This window comes from Rattus rattus, chromosome 4, assembly GCF_011064425.1.
Source record: "Rattus rattus isolate New Zealand chromosome 4, Rrattus_CSIRO_v1, whole genome shotgun sequence".
In the NCBI taxonomy this organism is placed as follows: domain Eukaryota; kingdom Metazoa; phylum Chordata; class Mammalia; order Rodentia; family Muridae; genus Rattus; species Rattus rattus.
This window is the reverse complement of record NC_046157.1, coordinates 18,988,451-19,013,106: the sequence shown is the minus strand read 5'-3', so window position 1 is coordinate 19,013,106 and position 24,656 is coordinate 18,988,451. Positions and strand designations below refer to the sequence as shown.

General features: G+C 45.8%; 1 protein-coding gene across 1 annotated transcript in view; it reads left to right on the top strand.

The window, feature by feature from the left end:
- Kalrn (kalirin RhoGEF kinase) overlaps positions 1–24,656 on the top strand; it is a 537,823-nt gene that overhangs the window by 295,719 nt on the left and 217,448 nt on the right. Inside the window, 9 exon segments of the mRNA XM_032900150.1 lie at positions 2,572–2,790; positions 4,858–5,007; positions 7,996–8,110; positions 11,094–11,209; positions 11,690–11,812; positions 17,911–18,093; positions 19,196–19,314; positions 23,563–23,629; positions 24,304–24,413. Coding sequence (XP_032756041.1) covers positions 2,572–2,790; positions 4,858–5,007; positions 7,996–8,110; positions 11,094–11,209; positions 11,690–11,812; positions 17,911–18,093; positions 19,196–19,314; positions 23,563–23,629; positions 24,304–24,413 — 1,202 coding nt within the window.

The following is a 24,656-nucleotide window of genomic DNA, read 5'->3' as shown; positions in this document are numbered from 1 at the left end:
GAAAGGGGGTTTGCCCTGAGTTTCAGGCCATCTGAAGAGGTTCACTGAAGGAGGGCAGGTTTGAGGCAAATTTCAAAGGATAGAGAGGATCATTGACAAGGGCTTCGGGCATCCACCAAGGACAGGAAGAGAGAAGGGCAAGGCAGGAAGGTTTGTGGCTTGCTTTTGGAGGTTTGGGGAGAAAGTGTGGTTGGTATTGTGAAGACAGACCGTGCTGTGGAGGGCTCTTGTGACAGCCAGTTTGGACCTAGCTTAGAAGCAATGAGGGAGCCGCGGAAGGCTTTTGAACTGAGAGAATGAAGTGACGCTCATAAGATGGAAGCCTTAGGGATGAATAGAATAACGGGGGCACTTCCTGATCCATCAAATTAAGCAGAACTGCCAAAATGGTCCACGAGGCACTGGAGATGTGGCCCAATGGCAGAATGTGTGCTTGGCATGTCCAGGACCCCAAGGCAAATCCTAGCACGCCACATGAAACAAAATCGTGCAGGGTGGATCTATGAATTGGAACTGGAAGGAAAGAAGATTGGCTGTTTTCTCCTGCATAAATAAACATGCGTATATGAAGCCGGGCGGGAGGAGTGTGGAGGCAGTCAGGGCTGAGATCAAGACTGTAGCTAATTCTAGGGGGCAGGGGAGATGGGTAGGAGCAGGCCACCAGCATAAGTGGCCAGCGAGTATGAGGGCTTTGGCTTCTGCTGAGGGTTCAGAGTCTGCCCTGCCACAGATGGCAGCTCCTCCTCAGAAGGGTGAGAGGCGGAGTCCCTCAATCAGAAGATGATGCCAGAGGAGGAGCTGACATTAAGAAGAGGCTTCATTGAAGAGAAAATAATGGAAGCCAGGGGAGCAGATAAGAGGATGTGAGCAGTTAGCATGGCTCTAACCTCTTCATTTAGGAAACAAACAGCACCTGGATTTGGAGGGATCGCTCTGCCCTTTTATTTACTTTCTCTAAATTCATTTAGCAGTGAGGAGCCCAGGGGACAGGGACAGTCATCAGGGGGTAAAAGCCCTAAAGGGGCAGGGATGCTGGTGGAGATGAGGTAGTGGAGCTGCTGCAGGTTGGGGATGGGAGAGCACATAGAAGCCTTGGAAACAGAGCTAAGTAAGTAGGAAGTGCAGGATGGAATCTAACAATGGGAAAGGCAGGGGTATGTGGTGAGATCAAGGAGAAGCCTAGGGAGGAAGGAGGGAGTTGCCCTCAGACCCATGGAGTGCTAAGTCAGCTATAAAAGTGGTCTTAGCCCTGCTGCCCGAGCCAAGTAGAAAGGAGTTCCCGAGTGTCGCTTATTTCCAGCCACCCTCATTCACCACCATTAGCTGGGAGGATCCAGCAGCCGAGGCTGCAATGTTACTAGCTTTCCCAAGTCAGTCACTCCGATGCCGTCACAGGGATTGTCCTAGGAAGGGTACCGCTGTTGGGGAGGGAAGGAAAAAGCTATCACTTCCCCATCACTGTTCGTCATTGAAGAAAATCCAGACAAGAACTTCAACAGGACAGGAACCAGGAGTTAGGAGCCGATGGAGACCACAGAGGGGTGCTGCCTACTGGCGTGCTCCCCATGGATTGCTCAGCCTGCTTTCTCATAGAGCCCAGGACCACCAACCCAGGGATGGCACACACAATGGGCAGACCCTCCCCCATCAATCACTGGTTGAGATAATACAGACTTGTCAGCAGCCCTGTTTTATGAAGCCATTTTCTTAATTGACATTCTCTCCTCTCAGGTGACTCTAGCTTGTGTCAAGTAGATATAAAAAGTATCCATCAGAGGAATCAGCACATCTGTGTTTCGTCTTACAAAGCCTGAACCTCTTTGGCTTTTTTTAACCCTGCTACTTAGTCCTCTGGCCAGGTCCCCCAACCTCTTCCAGTTAAAGTCCAGAACATAGTTAGCCCTAATCAGAAACCATAAAGCAAGTGAGAAGCCTGTCACCTAAAAGCCATTGTAAAGAACGAAAGACTCCTGCCTTGAGCTCACTCTTGCCCACTGGGCTCTGCTTCTCTGGTGAAATGACTGTGGGGGCGGGGTGGGGACAGGAGAGCTCATTCTTTGGATCTAGTAACCTACCACGTTTACCCATTCTGCCTGAATCCTTTCTGATTGGTCATTAATGTTTCAGATTGTGCATTGCTAGCCGAGATGTGTGTTACAAGTGTTTGTGGAGAAAGTGTTTATTTCATCTGTAAAATGCTGCGTCTGTAATCACTGAAAGTTCAGCGATGAGCGATTTTGTGATTAAATTTGAAAAAGAGATTAAGGGACCAATCAGTGACAAGGTTTCTACACAACTTCTGTTTCTCTACTGCGTGGACTGAAATAGCCTTAAAAATCCAGGGTAATGGGAGTAGAAAGTTAAGAACGGGAGGTAGGGTCCTGAGAGATGAATGGCATGTGTGATTTCCTTTTTGTTAAAGACAGTAATGTATTAATCGTCGTGACAAGTGGATCAGTCACTTAAAGCTCTTTAACTTCTCTACATCTTTCCAACCACACCTCACTCCACCCCTCCCACATCACACCCGGGCTGCTCCCACGGACCTGTCTCTCCTCCCCTCGTGCCCAGTCCCTCTTTCATGCCACTTCCTTGCAGAAGACGCACCAGAGCGCCCTGCAGGTACAGCAGAAGGCAGAGGCACTGCTCCAGGCCGGCCACTATGACGCCGATGCTATCCGGGAATGTGCGGAGAAGGTGGCCCTCCACTGGCAACAGCTCATGCTAAAGATGGAGGACCGGCTGAAACTCGTCAATGCCTCTGTGGCCTTTTACAAGACCTCTGAGCAGGTAAGAGAGACGTCTGTGGACGTGAGCGGCAGGCTTCTGCCTCAAATTATAGGACAGCATCAAAAGCCAGGCATCTTGGCACCAACCTGTGAGGATGAAAAAATGACTTATGGAAACACTACCATTGGCTTTCTTACGTTTTTTTCCCTTTACAGCAAGGAACAATGTGATTTTCTTTTTCATAAATTTCTCCAACTCATCAGTTCAGTACGGAGCTGTTGAAGTAGAAATCAGGGGTGTTGGATGCAGTGTATCAGTCAGCCATTGTCAGAACAGTGCTGTGTAACAAACTACCCCCATCTTGATAATGTAAATCAGCATTTGTTTTCCATTTAAGAACCTAGGATCCAGTATCTCCCTGAAGTTGGTATTATCTAGACTCCAAAGTGTACCTTGCATCCAGCTTGTTCATGTGTCTCTCATGCTTCCCGATCAGTGGCTACTTAAAATGCATCATAGTCAAAAGAACCTAGCATCTCCTGTACAAGACGTCTTAAGTCTTTGATTCTGCCCTATGGTGAAACAGGTCTCAAGTGCCTCAGTCTTGACATTTCTGCATGTCTTGTTATCTATTTTATCTCAGGACATGAGCTTGCATACCTTGTGTCTTGCATTGAAAGAAGTAGGAAAGGTGGAGCTAGACAGACTTCTCATGACTTGGCAGTCATGAGGAGGGGCTTCTGCCTGAGTCATCATTCAGCTGAGTTCATAACTCAGTGAACATTCTGCCCAACCACCACATCCTTGGGTGAGGATGTAGTTCAGTTAGTAGAATGCTTGCCTTGTGTGCGTAAGGCCCTTGCCCAGAATTTCAAGGTCACTTTTAGCTACAAAGCAAATTCAAGTCCAGTCTGGGGTTGATGAGACCCTGTCTCAAAAACAAGCAGACATACCCTTTACCAAGAAGAATGACTTTTTCAGAGAAGGCCAAGATGGTTACAGCTATTCTCCCAACTCTGTTCCCAACAAGTACCCAAAGCTGTTGAAGGAAAGTGTAGGAGTTTGGGGTTCTGCTGTCTGGTTGGTTGGTTGTGTTTTGACACACCAGGGATGGAAGCTCTCTTCTTATGCCTACCAGGCAAGAGTCTGCTGAGTTTTTACCTTCTGAACCCTCCATGCACTGATACCAGGCTGCCACGAGACTCCCACTGTAACACTCAACCTAACTCTCCCTGTGAAGTCTCTCTGATGCTCTGTTTTTTCTCCTGAGGTCATTTATAAGGTCCTCCAGCATGGTCTCTCTGAATTTTTATAACTCAAAAAAAAAATTATGACTTTGAAGTTAACTCAAATGTATTCTTCCTCAGAAAGCCTGTGACTTTGTAATAGAGATGGATGCTAAGGATGTCACTGCCTTATGGTAGGACTTTGAACATCTGTCCCCAGGGGAGTTGAAAGATGACTTTCGTTTATGGCCCATAAATCACACAAGAGAGGCAGCTTTTCCCTTCACCACTGCTTGAGGCTCCTGACTGACAGACAAGTACAGACGCTGAGGCAAGCCATCGAGCATCTTCTCCAAGCCTAGTCTACATAATTCATAATTATCATGAAGTTACAACAACATAGTTATATGGCATAATATATCCATATAAACATGCATATGAATATGTATATGGGATATATATCTCATATATATGTACATGATATATATGTATTAGGCATATATATGATATATGTGACATATGTGTATATATGTACATGAGATATATATCACTTTGTATGTCTCTGTGTTATACATATATATATATATTTGAAGCCTCCAAATATCCAGCCTATTTCTTCATCCCTTACTCTTCATCACATTCTTGAGTGATATTATCAACCGCTATAGCTTCAGCCTTTAGCCATCAGCTGTAAAGAGACGATTCCACAATCTCTACCTCCAGTCACAGTTCAAGCTCCAGTCACAAGGTTCTCAAAATATCCGTTCAGACTATCCCGGGAGTGGTGGCGCTTCTGTATCTCCAGGCTGAACTTCACTGCAGTGCATAAGACTTGCAGAAGTCCGCAGAGATTACCCGCCGAGCAGTCCATTTAATGAACCCCTTCCTCCATCATCCCCAGGTGTGCAGCGTTCTGGAGAGCTTAGAGCAGGAGTACCGGAGAGACGAAGACTGGTGCGGTGGGAGAGACAAGCTGGGGCCGGCGGCAGAGATGGACCACGTCATTCCACTCCTCAGCAAGCATCTGGAGCAGAAGGAGGCCTTCCTGAAGGTCAGTCAGTATATGACTGCCACACAGGTCTCATGGCCTCACCCTCTCCTCTCTCCAGCACCCACCTTCATTAAGGCTTCCCTTTGCCTGCCTCTTATGTAAAGAGGGAAGGGGCCGAAGGCACAGCTCCCAGTTAATGTGTAAAAACCATACACTAAAATTTAAATGTTCATTTCTTTCTTGACACTTCTGGTGTCATCGGGGTATAGGGTACGTTACTATAGCCACTGCAGTGTTAGATCCAAGATCACGTGGTTATGGTCACATGCTTTTACTCATATTCAGTTTATAAAAAATAATTTGTTTTCTTTTAGAGTGCTAGGGTTTGAACATAGGACCTTGCACCTGGTAGGCTAACACTCTATCATTGAACAATAACCGTAACACTAAAATGATCTTTTGGCTGAAGAGTATGAGACTGCTTATGAAGTTATTAAAATGAGCCTTTTGGGAGATGGCTCAGTGGTTAAGAACACTGATGCTTTTCCAGAGGTCCTGAGTTCAAATTCCAGCAATCACATGGTGGCTCACAGCCATCTGTAATGGGGTCCGATGCCCTCTTCTGGTGTGTCTGAAGACAGCTACAGTATACGTATAATAAGTAAATAAATCTTTTTTAAAAAATGAACCCTTTGTAAGTAGATATTGCAAAAAAAAATCAATAAATTTAGATACTACTTATCAATCTAGTGATTTTTAATTAACAATAAATATCACAATGTTTATTCTCCTTTATGGAGGGTGTTTCCGGGAGGGAAAACAGCCCTGGTCTATATGGGCTTTTAGTAGCAAGGGGAGTCCTTCTGAAAGTCTCCTAGCAGCAGGCTTCCCAGCTGAGGCTGGTCCACTCACCTCAAAACTTTCATGTTCTTCTAGGGTTTCTCAGAGTTTGTGTTTCCTGACATAGCACCACTTAAGTCACACTCCTATAGCTAGCTGCCTTTTTTATTAGAGCTCTTCTCCTCTTGACCACCAAATCTTTCTGTTCCTTTCTTAATACACCCCCCTGCCCCAGACGGACCCACCCCCCTTCCTGTTGTCTGGTCTGCACAGGTATCAGTCAGAACCCCGAATACGCACATTAAACTAATACGGATAAGTAGAAATTTTCCCATACAGAGCTTGAAATAGTTTAAAAGTTTCTCTATTACAAAATAAAATTAAAAATGATTGAAGGAGCATGGGCAGGGTTTAAAGTACAGTTATAAAAGTGTTGCGAATGGCACGGTGGGGAAGTACGTGCTGTGTGAACATGAAGGCCTGCTGTGCAAGCATGAAGACCTGGGTTTGGATCTCCGGCCTCCATGTAAAGAGCCAGTCAGCCTCATGCGCTGCACATCCCCAGCGCTATTGAGGACAGAGAAGCAGGATCACTGGGCCTTGCTGGCTGCCAGCCCAGCTCTGGTTCTCTGAGAGATGCTGTCTCAAGAGGCCAAGGTTGACAGTGGTTGAACAGAATACCCAGCCTCCTGCTCTGGCCTCTTCACGTGCAGGTATGGACACGCACACACACATACACCGCACACACACACACACACACACACGCAGAGAGAAAAGAAAAGATTATGTCTTCATAAAATGAAATGATTCTTTTAAAGAGGAAAGAGGGCCATCTGGGCTGATGGCGTTTCCTATTTTCCTAAAGCTGTAGAGGAAAAGCTCCCCATAACTGTGGGAATTCTCTGCCCGACAGATGGTGCACAGCTTTCTGTTTATCGATCATTGATTCGTCTAAAGTCCTTAGCCTTGGACGCTCACTAATGGCTTTCAGTTCATTAGCCTGCGAGTTCCTGGGCCCATCAACTGCCTTTAACCAGATCCAGCTTCATTGCTACTTTTTACCTAATCACAAAAACATATCATTTAAATTTATATTTATTATTAAGCAATCATTGTAATTGTATAATTTGTATGGTCAGAAGATAAACGTAAGATTTTTAAAACTTGGGGTTGGGGATTTAGCTCAGCGGTAGAGCGCTTGCCTAGTGAGCGCAAGGCCCTGGGTTCGATCCCCAGCTCCGGAAAAAAAAAAAAAAAGATTTTTAAAACTTAACTTGATCTACAGATAATTTAATTTATTAATTTGTTGATATATTATTAAATTATTAGCTTAAAATATGAAGGCAAGTATATACTAGTCTCATAGCTATGGAGAAAACCGATTTTTAGAGAAATTCATCAATTATATGGGCTTAAGAGACACTAGAAATACTCCATCAGGATATCTGGACCTAAATTGAAGGGCTTCTTTCCTCCCGCTCTTCCCAGCCCTCGGTCCTAACCACCATCAGGAGAACGTGGCCTGTCCTCTCTGCCAGCCCCTGCTGACGGGAGCCGTCGGTGGCTCTGATTCTTTAATGGAGGTTGATATTTCCCAACAAGAGAGTACTTGTTGGGGTTGGGGATTAGCTCAGTGGTTCTTTAATGGAGGTTGATATTTCCCCAGTTCAAAAAAAAAAAGAACCAAAAAAAAAAAAAAAAAAAAAAAGAGTACTTGTTAGTGTTGTTTAGGTAAGGGGAACGTGGCTGGCAGTCAAAAATGTTTAAAACTGTTGGGAATTTAACTTTAGATTTAGAATTATGTTATGAAGTGTGTTCGCTCAGTATGCTGTGCTAACGTGGGTTTCTGTTCCCTGGGCTCTCAACGGTGGTCACGTAAGAGACATTCTTATAAAAGAAGAAAACCATCCTGGGCATGAACATTAGCAGTGCCCAATCAGCATGGTGAAGGGTCAGCTGCTTTCTGATTTCTGTCTGAAACCGAAAAGGAAGACGCACCTGGTTAAAGGAGCGCTCAGAGTACGAGCCTTCTAAGTTGGAATTAGCATCCCGTGGACTGGAAGTGACCTCCAGAACTCCTCTCCCTCTGGATCCCTCCAGTATCCCCATCACCGTCAAGTCCTTAATGCCTCTAAAAAGGCACCTCTGTGCATGTCTTTGTCCCACACATGAACTGGAGACAGGGCCTCACATCTTTGTTTCTCTTAGGCCTGCACTCTGGCACGGCGGAATGCCGAGGTGTTCCTCAAGTACATCCACAGGAACAATGTGAGCATGCCCAGTGTTGCCAGCCACACCAGGGGACCTGAACAGCAAGTAAAAGGTGAGTAAGAGGCCTGCTGGGCCACAGCTCGCTTCAGTTGTACAGGTAAACGGCCAGGCCCCTCTTCTCCTCACCCCTTCACCCATGTGTCTAACTCTCAGGTCGTCCCAGGTTCTCCGGGGCTTCCCCTTAAGAAGTAACAGTCTGGTATGGAGTGAAACCAGCCCTGGTGATCCACAGTCTCTTAGCATGCTGAAAGATTTCCTGTTGTCTTTTTTTCTTTTCTGTTTTGTTTTGTTTTTTCATTTATATTCAAGTCTTGGGCCACACTTAGTAGAAAGGTTTGCTACTTAAAACATGGTGTCCAGTTCAGCAACATTGATATCATTTGGACACTAGTACAAATGGAATTTCAGACTCACTCAGATCTACAGGGTCAGATCCTGCCTTCTATACGCAGATAGAATTTACATAACTACCTATTCTAGGTCATCTTCATTATCTCTTTGAATTCTATAAACTGGGACTATATGAAAAACAGCACATATCCTTTAAATTTGCCTCTTGTCTGATCACATTTGGCCTAAATTATCATTTTGTTCTTTCAGTGTTCGCTCTTGCCATACAGACATTAGCCTTGATGTAGGAAACCAAGTTTTACATATCCTCTTACCCAGTTAGAATATCACACAGCCCTGGTGACTAAGGCCAGGGAGAAGACATGAACTGACTTGGAGTGGGGGTGAGCCAGGCTTAGGGACACCAGAGTCAGAGTGCGGATCAGCAGACTGCTCTAGAGAGAGTTCCTTTCCCTGCTCAGATAACTCAAGAGTTGGGATGATTCAAATCACCGGAGAGAATTAAACAGGAGGAGGACCTGAGCTCCACAGGTTATTTCGCCTTCGAATGAGGCCCTGTGGGTGGCTGACTCCGTGTCAGACTCTCCTTCCAGCACATGTCAGAGCATATGTTCTGACTTCTGCCGATGGCAGCTTGGGCAAGGCCAACCGGTGAGAGACCACATTCCCACCACACTGTGTGGGACTGGTACCCAGAGGGGCCTGGATATACCTGCATCTGTGAAATCTCCCAGGCAGGGGGAAATAGTAGCACAGGAAACTCTCCAGAGCTTCCATGGTTTGGATTGGGTTAAGTTGGTTTCCTAACGGTGCAGTGAGCAGAGAGCCCTGACCACAGGACACAAACACAAGGATTTGACCCAGTAGATGCAGACACTGGAGACCACACCATCTATCTCTCTGTCATCTGCCACCTGGATCCAAAGCCATTGCCATTTATGTCTGGGTTTTAATATGGGAGCAGATGGCCAAGTCACACCCAAAACCTTCATTGTTGCTCCCCATGAGCTTCTGTCGTCTGAGTGATGGTCTGTTGCAGCCATCAACATCAGCTGCCATGACTGAGCTCAGCAATACAGCTATTAGATGTTGACTCCAGGTGTTGGCCAAGGTTCTTGTCTGTTCATTCTGAGCTCCAAGTCCAAAGGACAGTGGTGACCCAAGAGTTCTTGCCACCGTGCAACAGGGAAGCAAGGGACAGGTCAGGTGTACAGGCACAATTTGTGCCCCTGTTTGTGTCACAACGGCTAACAAATCTCTTTGTCAGAGAAAGTCACTGGGCTGAGCCAGAGGTCAGAGGTCAGTCTGAGAATGAGAAAGTATGCTTGACCGCTCTGGGAAGGAGTGGAAACTTCTATGATGAATACATGGAGAGTGAGCCACAGTGGCCAGTGGAGAATCTTAGCTTGAAGGGGCGTGGACAGTGTCAATCATTACAGTAAAGCATGAAGGGGCGTGGACAGTGTCAATCATTACAGTCCCAGCACAATGAGGGGAACTAAAGAATAAGTAAAATCAGCAAACACGGAAGTTCAGGTTGTGCTATCTCTGTAAAGTACCATAATGTGTACTTTATACCCCCCAGGGACCTGGGAGACCAAGAGTAGCTAAGAATGTGGTCTCGGGTCAAAGGATCCTACTTAACTCTACTCCCCCCTCTCTGAATGAGTCTGCACAAGTTTCAGGTCTTCGTTTCTTCACCTGCAAAGTGGGGACCGTCACGATGCACGCATGAGGAGCATTATGAGAATGTGCCTGACACATAGCGACTGCTTAGTAAACACGGTTATCTATACCCTCATTACTGCCTATTTTATCAAGCGTATTTAATACTGTACATTTAATAGTTTGCAGGAAACTAGAAGCAGCTATGAGACAAAATAAATTTGCTCGCCTCAAGCATAGAGCATACTGCTTAAGACACTTAAGAAATCAATCAGGGTCACCAGACAGTGTTAAGAGCAGTGCAGAGACAGATGACACGTACTGGATACCCTCCACGGCTCCCTTGTCATACCGAGTGCCTTACGTATATTCTCAGATATACTATCATTCCGGAGACGTGAGAGGAGCTTTCCGCCTTCCTTAGGATCAGATGGAAACCTGTGTGGAGTTTGGGCCCAAGAGAACATGTAGTCCTTGTTGCCGTGTTGTGGCCCTGCTTTCTCCCACCCTCTGCCCAGAAGCTTTTAACAGTGGCTCTGCTGTTAAAGTTCTGTATGTTTGACTCCCATGCAGGGCTGACACTGTAGCTCATTCTGTGGACTGGCCAAATGTCTTCACGACCTTCTCACTGCTGCCAATCCCCTGCCTCTCCTCCAGAAGCTCCTCAGGAATGCCTAGGAGTCCCCCAGGAGGCCTCCTATGGCTTGCTAGGCTCCAGACCAGCTATGTCAGTTGTTGTCACTTTCCAAACTCTCTTACCATGAGGACTGACTAGTATGAAGGGAATCCGGGTTCACTGTAGTGTATTGACAAAATCCTCAGAAGCAGGTAGTTACCAAGCTCTCCCTGCTCTTGATCCCTTCTGGGGAGTTGTATCTATCTCTAGCTTTTATCCCCTTTCTTCTGATCCTTTATTAGTCCTAAAAGGAGGCTTACAGGTCCCCTTGGTAATGGGACTGAAGTAGTTGGGACTTCACTTAGAGCTTTCCCATGATGCTACTCACCCCCTTTACCCACAGCCATCTTGAGTGAGCTCTTGCAGAGAGAGAATCGCGTCCTGCACTTCTGGACCTTGAAGAAGCGGCGGTTAGACCAGTGTCAGCAATACGTGGTGTTTGAACGCAGTGCTAAGCAGGTATGTCCAGAAGTCCCCTAGGCTTTTCCCTCACTGCTGAGGAGTGTATAGAGAACCATGACAAGCAGTCAGAGTTAAGCCAGGTGGTGGAGGTGACAGGATAAGGGAGATCAGATTTCCCCTTGTCCATGATTTGGATTTTCTAGCATTCAATCCTGAGTTTGACACCAGGAGATGTGATGGGCTGTACAGGTATTCACCAGGTCTGACCTATAATAGCCCCCAGTTTATACATAAATACTGAGTCTGATAGATGGTAGCCCCCAGGTTACTGCTTTGGGGTAAGCAGTACTAACTCAAAGGAGAGCCTCCAAAAATTAACAAAACAAACAAACAAAACCTTGAAAACTCCCTAAGAGCTACACACCCACCATCCTGTCACAATTCCTGGGTCCCAAACGTAAGCCTTCCTCCCAGTGTGGCATGTTTTCCTGCTGAGAGCTGCCTTCTGGGGACGAGTGGTGGTGTCTCCTCCTACAGGCACTAGACTGGATCCAAGAAACAGGAGAATATTACCTCTCAACCCATACCTCCACCGGAGAGACCACAGAGGAGACTCAGGAGCTGCTGAAAGAGTATGGAGAATTCAGGGTGCCTGCCAAGGTAGGAGTGTCCCAGCCCCCTCCCTGAGTCCCCAAGTATCTCTTTTGTGGGGAAACTTTACATTACGGGAACCAGAGCAGACTCTGTATGCAGAACTGTGTTGTCCTAGTGGCACAAGGAAAACATGTTTGGGATTGTCTCCTTCGGAACCTAAGTTCTCCCCAAACTACATCACCAAACAGGACATCGGATGCTAATGCACCCCAGCACCACACTCCAGATTCTGGGGTCCCTTTTGTTTCCCCAGAGCTGATAAGGTGAAAGGACACACTCATGTTAAGCTACGCACACATTGTAGACATCTTCCAGGAATAGCCAGCCTGTGACATGTAGTCATCTACAAATGCATTGGGCTACATGCGTGTCTCTCTGGGGATGCATGTGGCCTGGGTACTGTAGGTAAGACATACCTGAATTCTACTTATCTCTATCTATTCTTGAAATTGGAATGCCTTGGGAAGTACGCCTCACGGGATGGAGCAGTAACTCAGGAACTCATAGAAATTCCTGAGTCCCTTGTTCCTAGCTTGGGCTTCAGCAGAGTGGATGTGCTTTCTCACCCTCCGTGAGATCCATCATATCATTTTGCCTCACTACCATTCCCATATTTTTTCCATTAAAAATAGTGTCCCTTCCTTCTGATTTGTGCTTCAGAAAGGAGCCCACCTTTTCAGTCCAGCACCACCTCTTCTGTGGTCCCATCTCCTTGCTGAACACCTCAGGGTCCTTCTCTGCAGTTTCAGTCCTCATCTGTACAGCCTTCTGGGAGCAGTCATAAGGGGTCTGTGCAGGGCTATCTCCTGTGTTAGCCTGAATATTGCAAGGAATCTCTGTGCAGAGACATCTCCTACAATTTCCCTGAAGACAAGAGCCACCTTTATTCACCTTGTCCAGTGTTCTTCAGACACAGCTAATTATGGAAGTGGGCGTCGCAGCATACATGAACATTAGGAATGTTGGCTAGATTCCAGAACTATGACGCTCAGTCTATGTTAATATGACTTTTCTAGCTTGGCTCTCTCCATTTCCTGTCTTCCTCCCAACTGAGCTGTGTCTGTTAGCAGTTACTGTGTCCGGTATAGCATGGTCTCCATCTCAGAGTCCTTTGCGTCAGAATATCCTCAGCTCAGAGGAGGAGCCTGTGACTGAAGACGCCCGCCCCACCTCAGCCCAGTTCCCCTGAGACGAACTTCCTTTAACCAGTCAGCTCTGGCTTCTAATCCTTATAACCAGTCAAGTGAACTTGGTATGGAGAGCAAACTGACCTTGAGTGAAATATGGCGGCCCTCACAAGCGCATAGAGCGATGAGTGATGCTGGATTATTATACTCCGCAGAGACAAGATCAAGCCGAAGAAACACTGAATATAGAACGGCAATTTTATATAAAAGTGAGACAGATTTAGTGACGATAAGAACACACAATTGCACATTGTGCTGTGCCTATAGGCTTCTAGTTAGAAGAATACAAATGATACTTTCTGTTGTTCCAAAAATTATAGGGGAAATGGCGGCTGATGACAGGGAAGTTGAGCTTTGCAGCTTCTCACAGAACTCTGTTTTTATTTTCTAAAAAACAAAGTGGTTTTTAGATTTTTTCTTTTCTTTTCTTTTCTTTTTCTTTACAATCCAGTGGGATTTTTAGTATAGTCAGGGTCTCCTATAATCATCGCCACAGCTGAGGAGTTCCAGAAAACCCATATGCGTTAGGAGTAATTCCTTCCTCCCTCAGGCACAGGCCCACGCCGTACATTTCACAGAATTAGAATCATTTGATATGTAATCCTCGGCACCTGGCTTCTTTTCCCATAGCGTCGTGTTTTCCTTATCCACCTGGGTTTTAGTGTGTCAGCTTGTCATCTCTTTTGATGGCTAAATAATATTTCGTTATGCAGATCTAGCTTTGTCATTTAGCCCGTGGAAGTTTACTTCCTGTTTATCACATGACTGGTGTTTAGTTTGGAGGTCTTATGAATGGCATTATCATTAACACTGTGTACAAGTTTCGTGTGATCGTGTTCTTTTGGTCCACTTATATGTACACATGGGAGTGCAACGGCCGGGTCATCCTGTGCCTCGCTGTTTAATATTGAGGAACTTCCAATTCCAAAGCAGCACTTACTGGCAGTGTGTGCAGCTTCCGGTGTCCCTGTATACTTAGTAGCACTAAGCTCCTGTCTGTCAGAAGGAACACGAGAGCGGGGGAGTTCCACTGTGTAACCCACATTGCTCAAACCTCAGCTCTCACATGGTCCTTCTGTTCTGCCTCCAAAGTCCCTAATGATTACTTTCCCCGCCTTTCTTCTGTGTTTTCTCTTCTACTCTGCAACCCTCTGACTCCTGCCTCTGTAATTCAGATCACTAGAGAAACGCCCTCAGCTGAGTCACCATGGTCCAGGGTCCCTTCTTAAACAGACTTGTTTAAAACCCAGGACTCCTGGAAAACAATTGCCCAACTGAGGGGCTGTTCTTATGGGACAGGTCTTGGCCTCTGTTCTCATCAGCTACAGGCAAGAACATGACAAGTCTCATGGTTTCATATTGTATTCCAGGAGGTAGGGAGGCATGGTCATGTTGGTACCCCATTCGGCTGATTGGTCTAGCTTTGCTCACCCAGCAGTGAGCTGAAGCTAAAGCTAAAATACCAGATCGAGCTACGCAGTGAGGATGGACAGATGAGTAAGGTGGAAGGTCGAGTTTTCAGGCCCGCTGAAGAGGACACATCAGTAACTATTCCATGCTGAAATAGAGGCCTTAAGCGGAACTGTGGGGATATACCCACCTGTCTGCAGGGAGGGCTACCTGCCTGAGGGTAGGATGTATAGGCGACATTCCCACCATGTGTGGGGATGACATCCAGCATGGCTGTGGTTCAGTAGTGGAGAACCTCGGAGATGGGTTTCTGCAAAGTCAGGTGGGGTGGAGCTTGACCACGCTGTCTGCTGACTGTTGACTCCCGGGCTCTGTGAGGACACAGAGAAATCTCAGTCATGACCTCACTCCCAAGCTTTCACCGTATTGATCCCAGTCAGCTCCGATGCCTTCTAATCCAGGTTCCACCAGCGCACCAGCCACTGCCAAGCTGAGGACACTGTCTTCAGTCAAGTCACCTGACCAGGAGCAGAGAATAGTGACTTCCAAGACTTTTATATAAAAAGGGGTTCTTGATGATTAGAACAAAAATTAGCCACTTTTAAGAAAATAGCAAGTTAAAAATATTTCCTCACAGGAAAAAAAATAAAAACCCTGAGAGAAATAACATGCAAGCCTTCGGGACCCCAGGTTTCTTGTCTTAGTCAGTTCCTGGTGTGGTTACTATTGTGGTTTCATGGTGGAGAGGTATTCCTCCAAGCCTTGCACCCACCTCTTCTACTCCATTCCAAAGCTCCTCCAGCCCTTGACTCTAGCCCCTGGCCAGCCCACCACACTGAAAGAGGAGAGACTAATTGTGTTGTGCCCTGGTCATACTTCAGGCAGAGCACTCTGCTCCCACCCCAGTGTTGCTCTCTTAGGGAGGGACATGGATGGTGAGCCTGGAAAGGGCTGGCGGGGTAGTCAGGACCATTAGAGGCTAGAATGGTGGGATAAAGAAAGGTCCTGCTGTCTTCTTATAATAAATCAATTGTCTGCTCAGATTCTTGGTTAAGAAGTTCAGACCACTAATCTTTCATGGTGAATTCCATTTGTTATCAAGAAAACGGATTGCACATAGCTCAGGCACGGAGGAATAGCTTTGATCCTTGGCAAGATCAACCTTGTGGTGTTCTGTAAGCTCATCTTTCTCTTCCTGTGGTAAGGATCCCACCTTCCGGGTGTCTGAGGCTGCCACTGCTGCATCTTGAAGTAATGTCAGTGTATTTAGGAATTTTACATGGCTAATAATGAATTCTTATGGAGGAGACAAAGACTGGGTTCAGATGTGTTCTACACAGAGGGACTCGGTTGAGGGGGAAGGACCAGTTACAAGTAGCAAGCCACCACAGCTGCATAAGGAAAACCGTCCTCTCTCGATCCCCTGGTATCCCTTAAGGATGACCCAGAATGCTGATGGCATGCCTGTCTCACACACTCGCCAAAGGGCTTTTGCTGTGGCCAGCAGCTTTGTGTGAACTGTCAGTGGGATGATATCTGTGCATCCTGCAAAGCTTAGCTGCGTGGTCACCAGCTTTCTCATCAGCCCCGCACAGTTTTATGATGTTGGAGAGAATCTTCTCTTTGTTATTCCACCTTTCTGTTTTGGACTTAGCCGCTGAGCTGGTGCTAGAACTTTCTGGAACACACAGCAGCTGGGGAGTATCTGCCAGTTTCCCAACCAGGATCAGGTCGCGCTCTCTTTCTCTCTCTCTCTCTCTCTCTCTCTCTCTGTCACCCTTCTCAGCGGTGACTGTGACACCAGGTTTCTTTTCCATGGTGTCCGGCTTATCAGCTTTTTCACTCTGTATCTTGCAAGATGGGAAAGATCTGCTGTCTTTCAAACTTTGTCCCTCCTTTTCTCAAAAGGACATTTTCCTCATAGCATATTATTTAAATGTTATTTCCTTTTTCCTAAGATTTCCCAGGTATCTCTGATAGATTTTAGTTTTGAAATCCACACTTCTATACTAAAAGGTGAGCAGGCGTTTGCTGACCTCATCCTTCTGTTTCCGTGTCTTCCCAGCAGGCCTTCTCTGCCTTCCCACACAGCCCCGCCTTCGTCCGCTCCACTGTAAAATCCCTCTGTTGTAGCATACTTCTCACTTTGACATTCAATTACACGATGCCCCGAGCCGTCAACTATTTTGTATGAAAATCTTGTCCCCTCTGGAGATTTCAGATAGGGGCAAATGAATATATTTTTTGTTTCTCCTTTTGTTTATCCCTGAAGCCCAACCTACAGCTCTCTACAGAGAACAGTAGACAGAGGAAATCCTAAACATATTCTGGTTACAAATGAAGTTAACCCAACACACGTCAGACTGTTGACAGATTAGCCCTGTAATATCTCCCTCGAACAGACAGAAAACAAAAATCTCAGTTAAGCAGATAGAAGTCTACTAGTCAATTCACCAGATCCTAGCCTGTCCTAACTTGCATGATGTTTAGTGCCTGCCTTGAGTACAGAGAGAGGCAGGAACCAGGATCAGAGGATCAGAGGCAAACACTGCTGCCATTACTGGTGATGTGATTTTGGACCAGCTTTAAAAGCTGAACCCCCAGGTTCTGTGTCTGGTTCACAGACACTTATCCATCCCCATCTGCATACATCCAAAGAGTCTCAAATATGATGACAGCGTGCACTATAAGTTAATAAATGGCTATATTTATATAAGAGATCTTACATCAATAGCAGTGGTTGAAATAACATTTCTGACTTAACTAGTTGTGTGAACTTTCTCCATGTTCTGCAGACATGAACAAATGCCTCTCAGCTAGTTAAGGTACCAATGTCAGACCAAAGAAACATTTACACTCCAGAGGAACTTACAGGAGTTACTACCTACAGGAGCATGGGAAAGGTACAAGCCACTGTACCACTGCAGGAAATGCCATTGCCCCCAGCAACTGTTAGCTGCTTGTATATCTTTTGGAATTGGTATGGCCTTGTGAGAACTTCCCCCCCTAATAACCTTTAACTGTCTACAAATCCTTGGGAAGGTTAGGCCTCTGAAGCCCTACCTCTCCTCCATGATGGAAAGAACATCAATAGGCCCAATTTTACACAGCTCTCCTGTAGGTGATCAGAGCTGCTGACAGTTCAAGAGAGTTGTGGCCATATCACACCTGGAAGACAGTGTACCACAGCAAAGGTTCTTACAGTAGCTCTAGTAAGCACCTACTGTGTGCCGGACACGTTCTAGACAGTAGGCATCGTTGGCCCATTAATGTTCTCCATAACTTCACGAAGCAGGTGCTATTATGATACCTATTCGGTGGGTAAAGAAACTGACAGAGCACAGGAGATTTTAATAATTTGTTCTAAGCCACCCAAAAGGTGGGTAACAAAGTTGACCTGCAATCCCAGCATCTACTGGGAGGGTACCCTGCACAACAGAGGGGGTTCGAGGCAAACAGTCCTGATAACAATGTGGTCCAGTAACGTACGGCCATCTCTTGGGACAGCAAACAAAAGAGAAGGTGAAGCTTCTGATCCAGCTAGCAGACAGCTTTGTGGAAAAGGGCCACATCCATGCCACAGAGATACGGAAATGGGTGACCACAGTGGACAAGCACTACCGAGATTTCTCCCTGAGAATGGGGAAGTACCGGTACACCCTGGAGAAAGCCCTGGGAGTCAACACGGAGGTACGTATGAGGTGCTATCCCCTGGAGCTGCCTCTCTTCTCCTCCCCTCAGTGCCACCACTGCACCACCATAGAAGGAGTAGTGTGTTTCCAAGGTAGTCTTCTGAGCTGCAGAGCCCATGAACCTCATGCATTTTTAACAGGCTTGGGGAGCATTGCTGATCCATTCATCCCCCCCCATCTCCCACCACCCTCCCCCATCACGATTAATGTTCTATGTCCTACAGGATTGGCTGACCAGCAGCAAGGCCTCTGACTATGAAGCAGAGGGGTTATTTTCTTTCCGTGTAGTTAACTGTGGAGTAAACCCTTTCTTTTGGTCTCATCAGTACTAGCATCTAACCAATTATGTTAATGAGCCAAGGATTAGAGTCCCTCACATATACATGAGTGGTTTTCAGGAATAAGGGGCACAGTATGTATAAAGGCTGTTTGACACTTCAACTAAAAGGAGGTACTAAGTTCCATGAAGCAAAAGAAGATCTCTCTTTTTTTTATAATAGAGGTCAGTAACCTATGAATTAAAAGCTAAATCCAGCCTGGCATTTAATCCACTCATGTCTTTAAACAGGTCCATGCTCCAAAACAGAGCAGCCTCAAGTAAAGTGGTCAAACCCTAAACCTTAAAGCCTATGTCTCCCCCAGCCAATGAGTTTTCCTCTGTGCGTCCTTTCATACATAACACCAATGAGAGCTTAAGCAAGCGAGGGTGAGCAATTACAAGGTTCAGTCACTGATCAGGAATTCTATTCCTGTTTCCAAGGGGAAATGCCTGCTTAAATAAAAATAGTTTATTTTCTCTTGACAAATGAGATGTTTTCGGACTTTTCCTGTGTTCCTGATTCCTGTTTATTTTATTGGTGAGGAACCAATTCTGGCTGATTCGTGTTTATATTTAATCAAAGCCAAAGGCCTGGAAAACAAATACTTATCTGTAACTAGAGATAGTAGCACTAAATGTTTGGTCAGAACATTCTACAGCTTTTTTTACCTGAAAGGCACAATTACCCTATGGAGATACCTTGAAGGATCACCCATCTTGTCACCCACTTCCGCTGTTTTACCACTTCCCCAAGGTGACCTCTGTAACATTTCTTATGCAGGATAACAAGGACCTAGAGCTGGACATTATCCCAGCAAGCCTTTCAGACCGGGAGGTCAAGCTCCGGGATGCTAACCACGAGGTCAATGAAGAGAAACGGAAGTCAGCTCGAAAGAAAGAGTATGTGTGGGGGGGGAGAGGGGCTCTCATTGCAGCTCAAAGTCTCTTCCTCAAATTCTCCTGCTACCCATCCCTTGTGATGGCTTGATGAGTCATCTGGTCTACCTGCAGGTGTCGGAGTGGATGTTGAGGAGATGGGTTTACTGGGACCTCTCTGCCTCTCAGATCTCTACTGTATCCAACTGCTTTTCATGTAACAGGAACTTTCCAGGGGATACCTGTGCTTCAGACCATCAAATTTTATTTCACAGTGTCAGAACTCAACAGTAACCAAACCAAACCACTCCATGTAACCATGGACTCCTCAACATTTGGCCCCACCTCAGTCAGCCTCATTTTAGAGTTCTTCCTTACTGTCATTCCATTCCCTTCTGAAGATGAAGAGATAGATAGATAGATAGATAGATAGATAGATAGATAGATAGATAGATAGATAGATATAAATAGATAGATGATAGATAGATAGATAGATAGATAGATAGATATAAATAGATAGATGATAGATAGATAGATAGATAGATAGATAGATAGATAGATAGATAGATAGATAGATAGATAGATGTATGTATGTATTCATTCTGTGGCCATGTCTCACTAACCAGATTATAAACTCTTTGATGATAAGGAATATTTTATGCTCTCTTATATGAAGTGTGGTTCCCAGAGCAACAGGGATACCACAGTCAACTAAGAGAAGTTTATGGGATATTATTGGATATGGAAACCAAAATCTGAGGTGAGGGACAAGAAGTTATCCAAAATTACATAACGAATAAACCCATAACTGAATATAGTGACACATACCTCTCACACCAGCACTCAAGAGGTTAAGACAGGAAGATTGGCAGGTCAAGGCCAGTCTGAGCTATGTAATGAGACTATCTGAAAAAAGGGGAATTAAGAAAGGAGGGAGGAGGGAGGAGGGAAAAGGAAAAAAGGAAGGACAGAAGGAAGGGCAGAAGGAAGAAGACAGAAGGAAGGAAGGACAGAAGGAAGGAAAAACAGCTGATAGCATCGGTTTTCTTACTTTAATTTTAGGGATGTGCTTGGTCCAGAAGAAAATAAGATGCTGTATGAGGAATTCCAACATCTCCCCTCCCCCCATGCCCACATCTGGTTCAGATATCTGTATTTCAATATCTTCCTGGTGAATAATATTTTAAATGGAAAGAAAGATGTATCTTGAAACTGACCCTGAGAGTGAATTGTAGATGTCAGAGGTAAAGTTGATAAGTTTACTCCTCTGCCTCAGCTGGCCCACATGGAGACGAGGCAGCTAAGAGAGAAAGGGGACGCTAACCATGGTGGGAGACTCTGAAGTTGCCTGAGATTTTTATAAGTTGAATCCTATTATTCTCAGAATAAGAATGGTTAGAGCCGAAATCCATTTAGAGAGCTTGGGACCAATTTATCCTTAGATTCCTGGTCTGTTCTCCATGTTCAGCCAGCCCTCTGTATCCTCCCATTTAACCATCCCTGGATTATAAATATCTAGGGGAAATTATGCTTCTACTGAACATGCAGACTACTTCTCGTCATTTTACAGGATAAGCCAGCCGCTGTTTGTGCACTCGCAGTGTCTTGGGCATTATGAGTAGCCTAGAGGTTATGTAAAGTGTGTGAGATGTGTGTAACTTATATGTAGACACTATGACATTTTACAGGAGGAACTTGGGCAGCCGCAGTTTTGGGTACCCACAGGGATCCTAGAACCAACCCGCTGAGGCTACGTTCTCGGTGAATTTTGACTGCACCTAGGCACAGCACATTGCTCTTCTGGTTGGCAGCTTAGGAGGCGGCTGCCTCACGTCTCACATTAATCAAGAACTGTAGGACCTTGAACATGAGAAGAATGGGCTATGGCCATCTTACAATATCTTTGCATTTTACTTTCTTTAAGTCGAAGTTATAAAAAAAAAAAAACCCATGCAGAGATCATGGAAGAAGCTTTAGAAAGAATATCATTTTCTGCGTAATACTAGGGAAACAATCAGTGTGTCTAGGATTAAGAAGTTAATTTGATCAAAACGGAAAGGGATCACGGCTTTCTTAAGACTGAAGAAACAAATGCTGGTCCATGAAGCAGAGTCTTGCATGCGGGGTTATATTGGTTTGTAGAGCTGTGTAACAAAGGACCACAGCTGAGTGACTTCAACAACAGAAATGTATGTGTCCTGGAAGCCAGAGATCAACAACCAAGGAATCCGAAGGTTCCATTCCCTCTGAGGGGAGTGTGGGAAAGATCTACTCTAGGCCTCTCCCCTCATCCGTTAGTGGAACCTTCACATTCATGTGACATTCTTCCTGATTATGTGTGCCATGTATGTGAACTTGCCCTTCTGTAGGTACACTGGTGGCCATTTTGGATTGAGACCCATCCCACTCTGTACTGTGACGACTATTTCCAAATAAAGCCAAGATCTGAGGAATGGAGGGATGGATTAGAATATATTGATTCTGTAGGACAGAATTCAGGCTCTAACAGAGAAGCAAAGGAGAGGATTCTATTTGGTCACCCTCCCAGCTCCTTTTTTGTAAGTAAAGGGAAAACAACAAGCAGCAGGCAGTGGAGAGAATGGAGGAGCGCACTACAAAGTACAAAGATGGCCAACACAAAGGAAGCAAGTCAGAAAGAAATGACAAGAGGAAGAAAGGAAACCCAAGCTGGCTGTGCTCCTTCAGATCGTCCCTAGTTTCTTAGCAACCTAAGGCTTAGTCTCTGAGCGTCTCTCAGGATCCCATGCACCAGGCTGTTTCTCACAGGATCTTACTTCCTCCTTGCAGCAGTCCTGGTGGTCATCTGTGTTATAGTTAAGAAGTCCTGGGGTCTGAAGAGGCAGGTCTTACTTCCAGTGATTGATAGATTCGTAATTCAGGCCCTGCTTGTCTAACTGCAATATTCACGCACTTTCCGCTCTACCAGCAAAGGAACAATACGAAGAGAGTGGCGAGTTGACCTCTGCAGAAGTGTAGTCTTTGCATCAATCCTTTAAGCTTAGTAGAAGGCCACTACGAGAACGATACATTGCTTTAAGGGAGAACACCAAGATGAAGATCCGGGCAAAGATACTGCTCGCATAGTATTTCTGGTCAGGCTTTCAAAAGGACACACCTTGAGGACATCATTTCTCAAATTTTTCAATTCCTGAAAATGGGAATTCTCGGCATGTACTATATGCAGAACTCATACTGAGAGTGTAAGATGTGTGTAAACATATAGGTTGTATTAATTAGATCATCATATGCTGGCTACCAAGCACTATTTCTAATAAAAATTATGCAGAGGAAAAGTAAACAGATGCACAATGGAGTCATACATGCTCAGGTCCATTGTGTTACATAGGAGTCCAAGGAAGGAGTCCTTTTCTTAAAGATACAGAGCATAAACCTCTGTTCTCAGGAGCCTGCAGCCCATCAGTCACTATGTATAGCACGTGCAAATTCCATGTGCACAGGTCTGGATGCAAATAAATCTCATTGGAGATAGTGCCTAAATTCTGAGCAGGACCAGCCAAGGTCAGAGATCAGCAAACTGTGGCCTACAAGTCAAATTGGGCTCATCCTCTGTTCTGTGTAGTCTGTAATCTAAAATGAGTATTATATACTAACTGGCTGAAGAAATCAGAGACTATCATATGGGGACATGTAAAACTTTTAGTACCCTAGTTCAATTGGAACATATCTGCACTTACCTCTGTGCTGCCTCTCAGGTTGCAGCAGCTGTGGTTATGCTAGAGACCGAACAGCTCAAAAACACAACATGATTCTTTACAGAAAAACTGTAAAACCCTGAGCTCAAGTCATCACTGCCTGACTTGGAGCCTGTTTAATTTGAGTCCTGAACGATGTCAGTGTAAGTCTATGAACTACCGAGCAGATACCATTCTGGGAGCTGTAAGAGAGATGTAGAACGCTGTTGTTCAGACCGTCTAGCTGCTGCGCTCCAGTGCGAGCGGCCACATATCCGTGCAGACGCACCTGTGCACACGTACAGTTGACAGCAACGCATCTCAGCGCAGTGATGTAGACACGAGTGGGAAAGAACAAGAGAGTGGGCCTGGCTGAACACAGACGTGAAGAAGGGATGGAGAGCGAATGACCAGGGTGAGAGAGCTCTGGAGATAGAAGACCTTCTTGGTACAGCTGAAAACAGGACACTGAGTGTCCCCAGGGCTGGGGTGAGGAAGTGAAGTCGGAGAGGAGGCGATGTATCCATGAGCAACTGAAAGCCCATTTGTTTCCTCCCAGATTCATTATGGCTGAACTGCTCCAGACCGAGAAGGCTTATGTAAGAGACCTACACGAGTGCTTGGAGGTAAGTCTCCCAGCGGTCAGTCCCCAGCCCCATTGTGGAAGTGCCACCTGGCCCTTGTCAACCCTTTGAGAGCAGCTCAGTGCCCTTGCTCTTCTGCTGGAGAATAAAAAGGCCGTAGGGGAGGTCTTCCAGAGTCTAGCGCAACTGCATGGGAGTTTGAAGTGCTTTTGAAAAGAAGATCTAAACGTCGCTCAAGCTGGAGCTAAGACCCAGACTTTTAAAAAGGAAAGGAAGGAAGAAAGGAAGGAGAGAGAGAGAGAGAGAGAGAGAGAGAGAGAGAGAGAGAGAGAGAGAGAGAGGAAAAGGAAGGAAGGAAGGAGAGAGGAAGGAAGGAAGCGAGGGAGGGAGGGAGGGAGGGAGGGAGGAAGGAAGGGAGGGAAAGGAAAGAAAAAGGTGCAGCATCGAGGGAGAAAAGTATGTCAGACACTTCATTTCAAAACATAAACCGTGACACAGATCTGATGAATGACAAGACCGGAGCCTGCCCTCGCTGAGGTTCAGAGTAACGTAGCAGTCAGGTTCTCTTTCTTTTTGTTCCACTTGTTAAATGCGTCTTCGCCTTTTGAACTCCATACACAGTCACGGTCCCATTCTCCCCTCATGACTGAGGGGCCCCTTTTGTCTGGGTCTCTTTGGGTATGCACACCAGCGATGAGTCTGTCCCTGTCTTACAGACCTACCTGTGGGAAATGACCAGTGGCGTGGAAGAGATTCCGCCTGGGATCCTCAATAAGGAGCACATCATCTTCGGCAACATCCAGGAGATCTATGACTTCCACAACAAGTATGTACGCGGGATCTGGCTGAGCGCACTGACGGGGTAAATGCCGGGCATTTGGCTGTCTGTCGAGTGGATCAAAGCTCCTGCTAAACCTTCTATTTCACGTGACATGCTCTTTCTCACCTGGTCAGATCTCATAGCTGGTTGCTGGCCCACTCCTTTCTTGTTTGTCATGGCCACAATCATTCAGGGTCCTCAGTGGAGAGAGAAGTAACTGTTCTGCAGTGCCCCTTTCTGGCTCTCGCG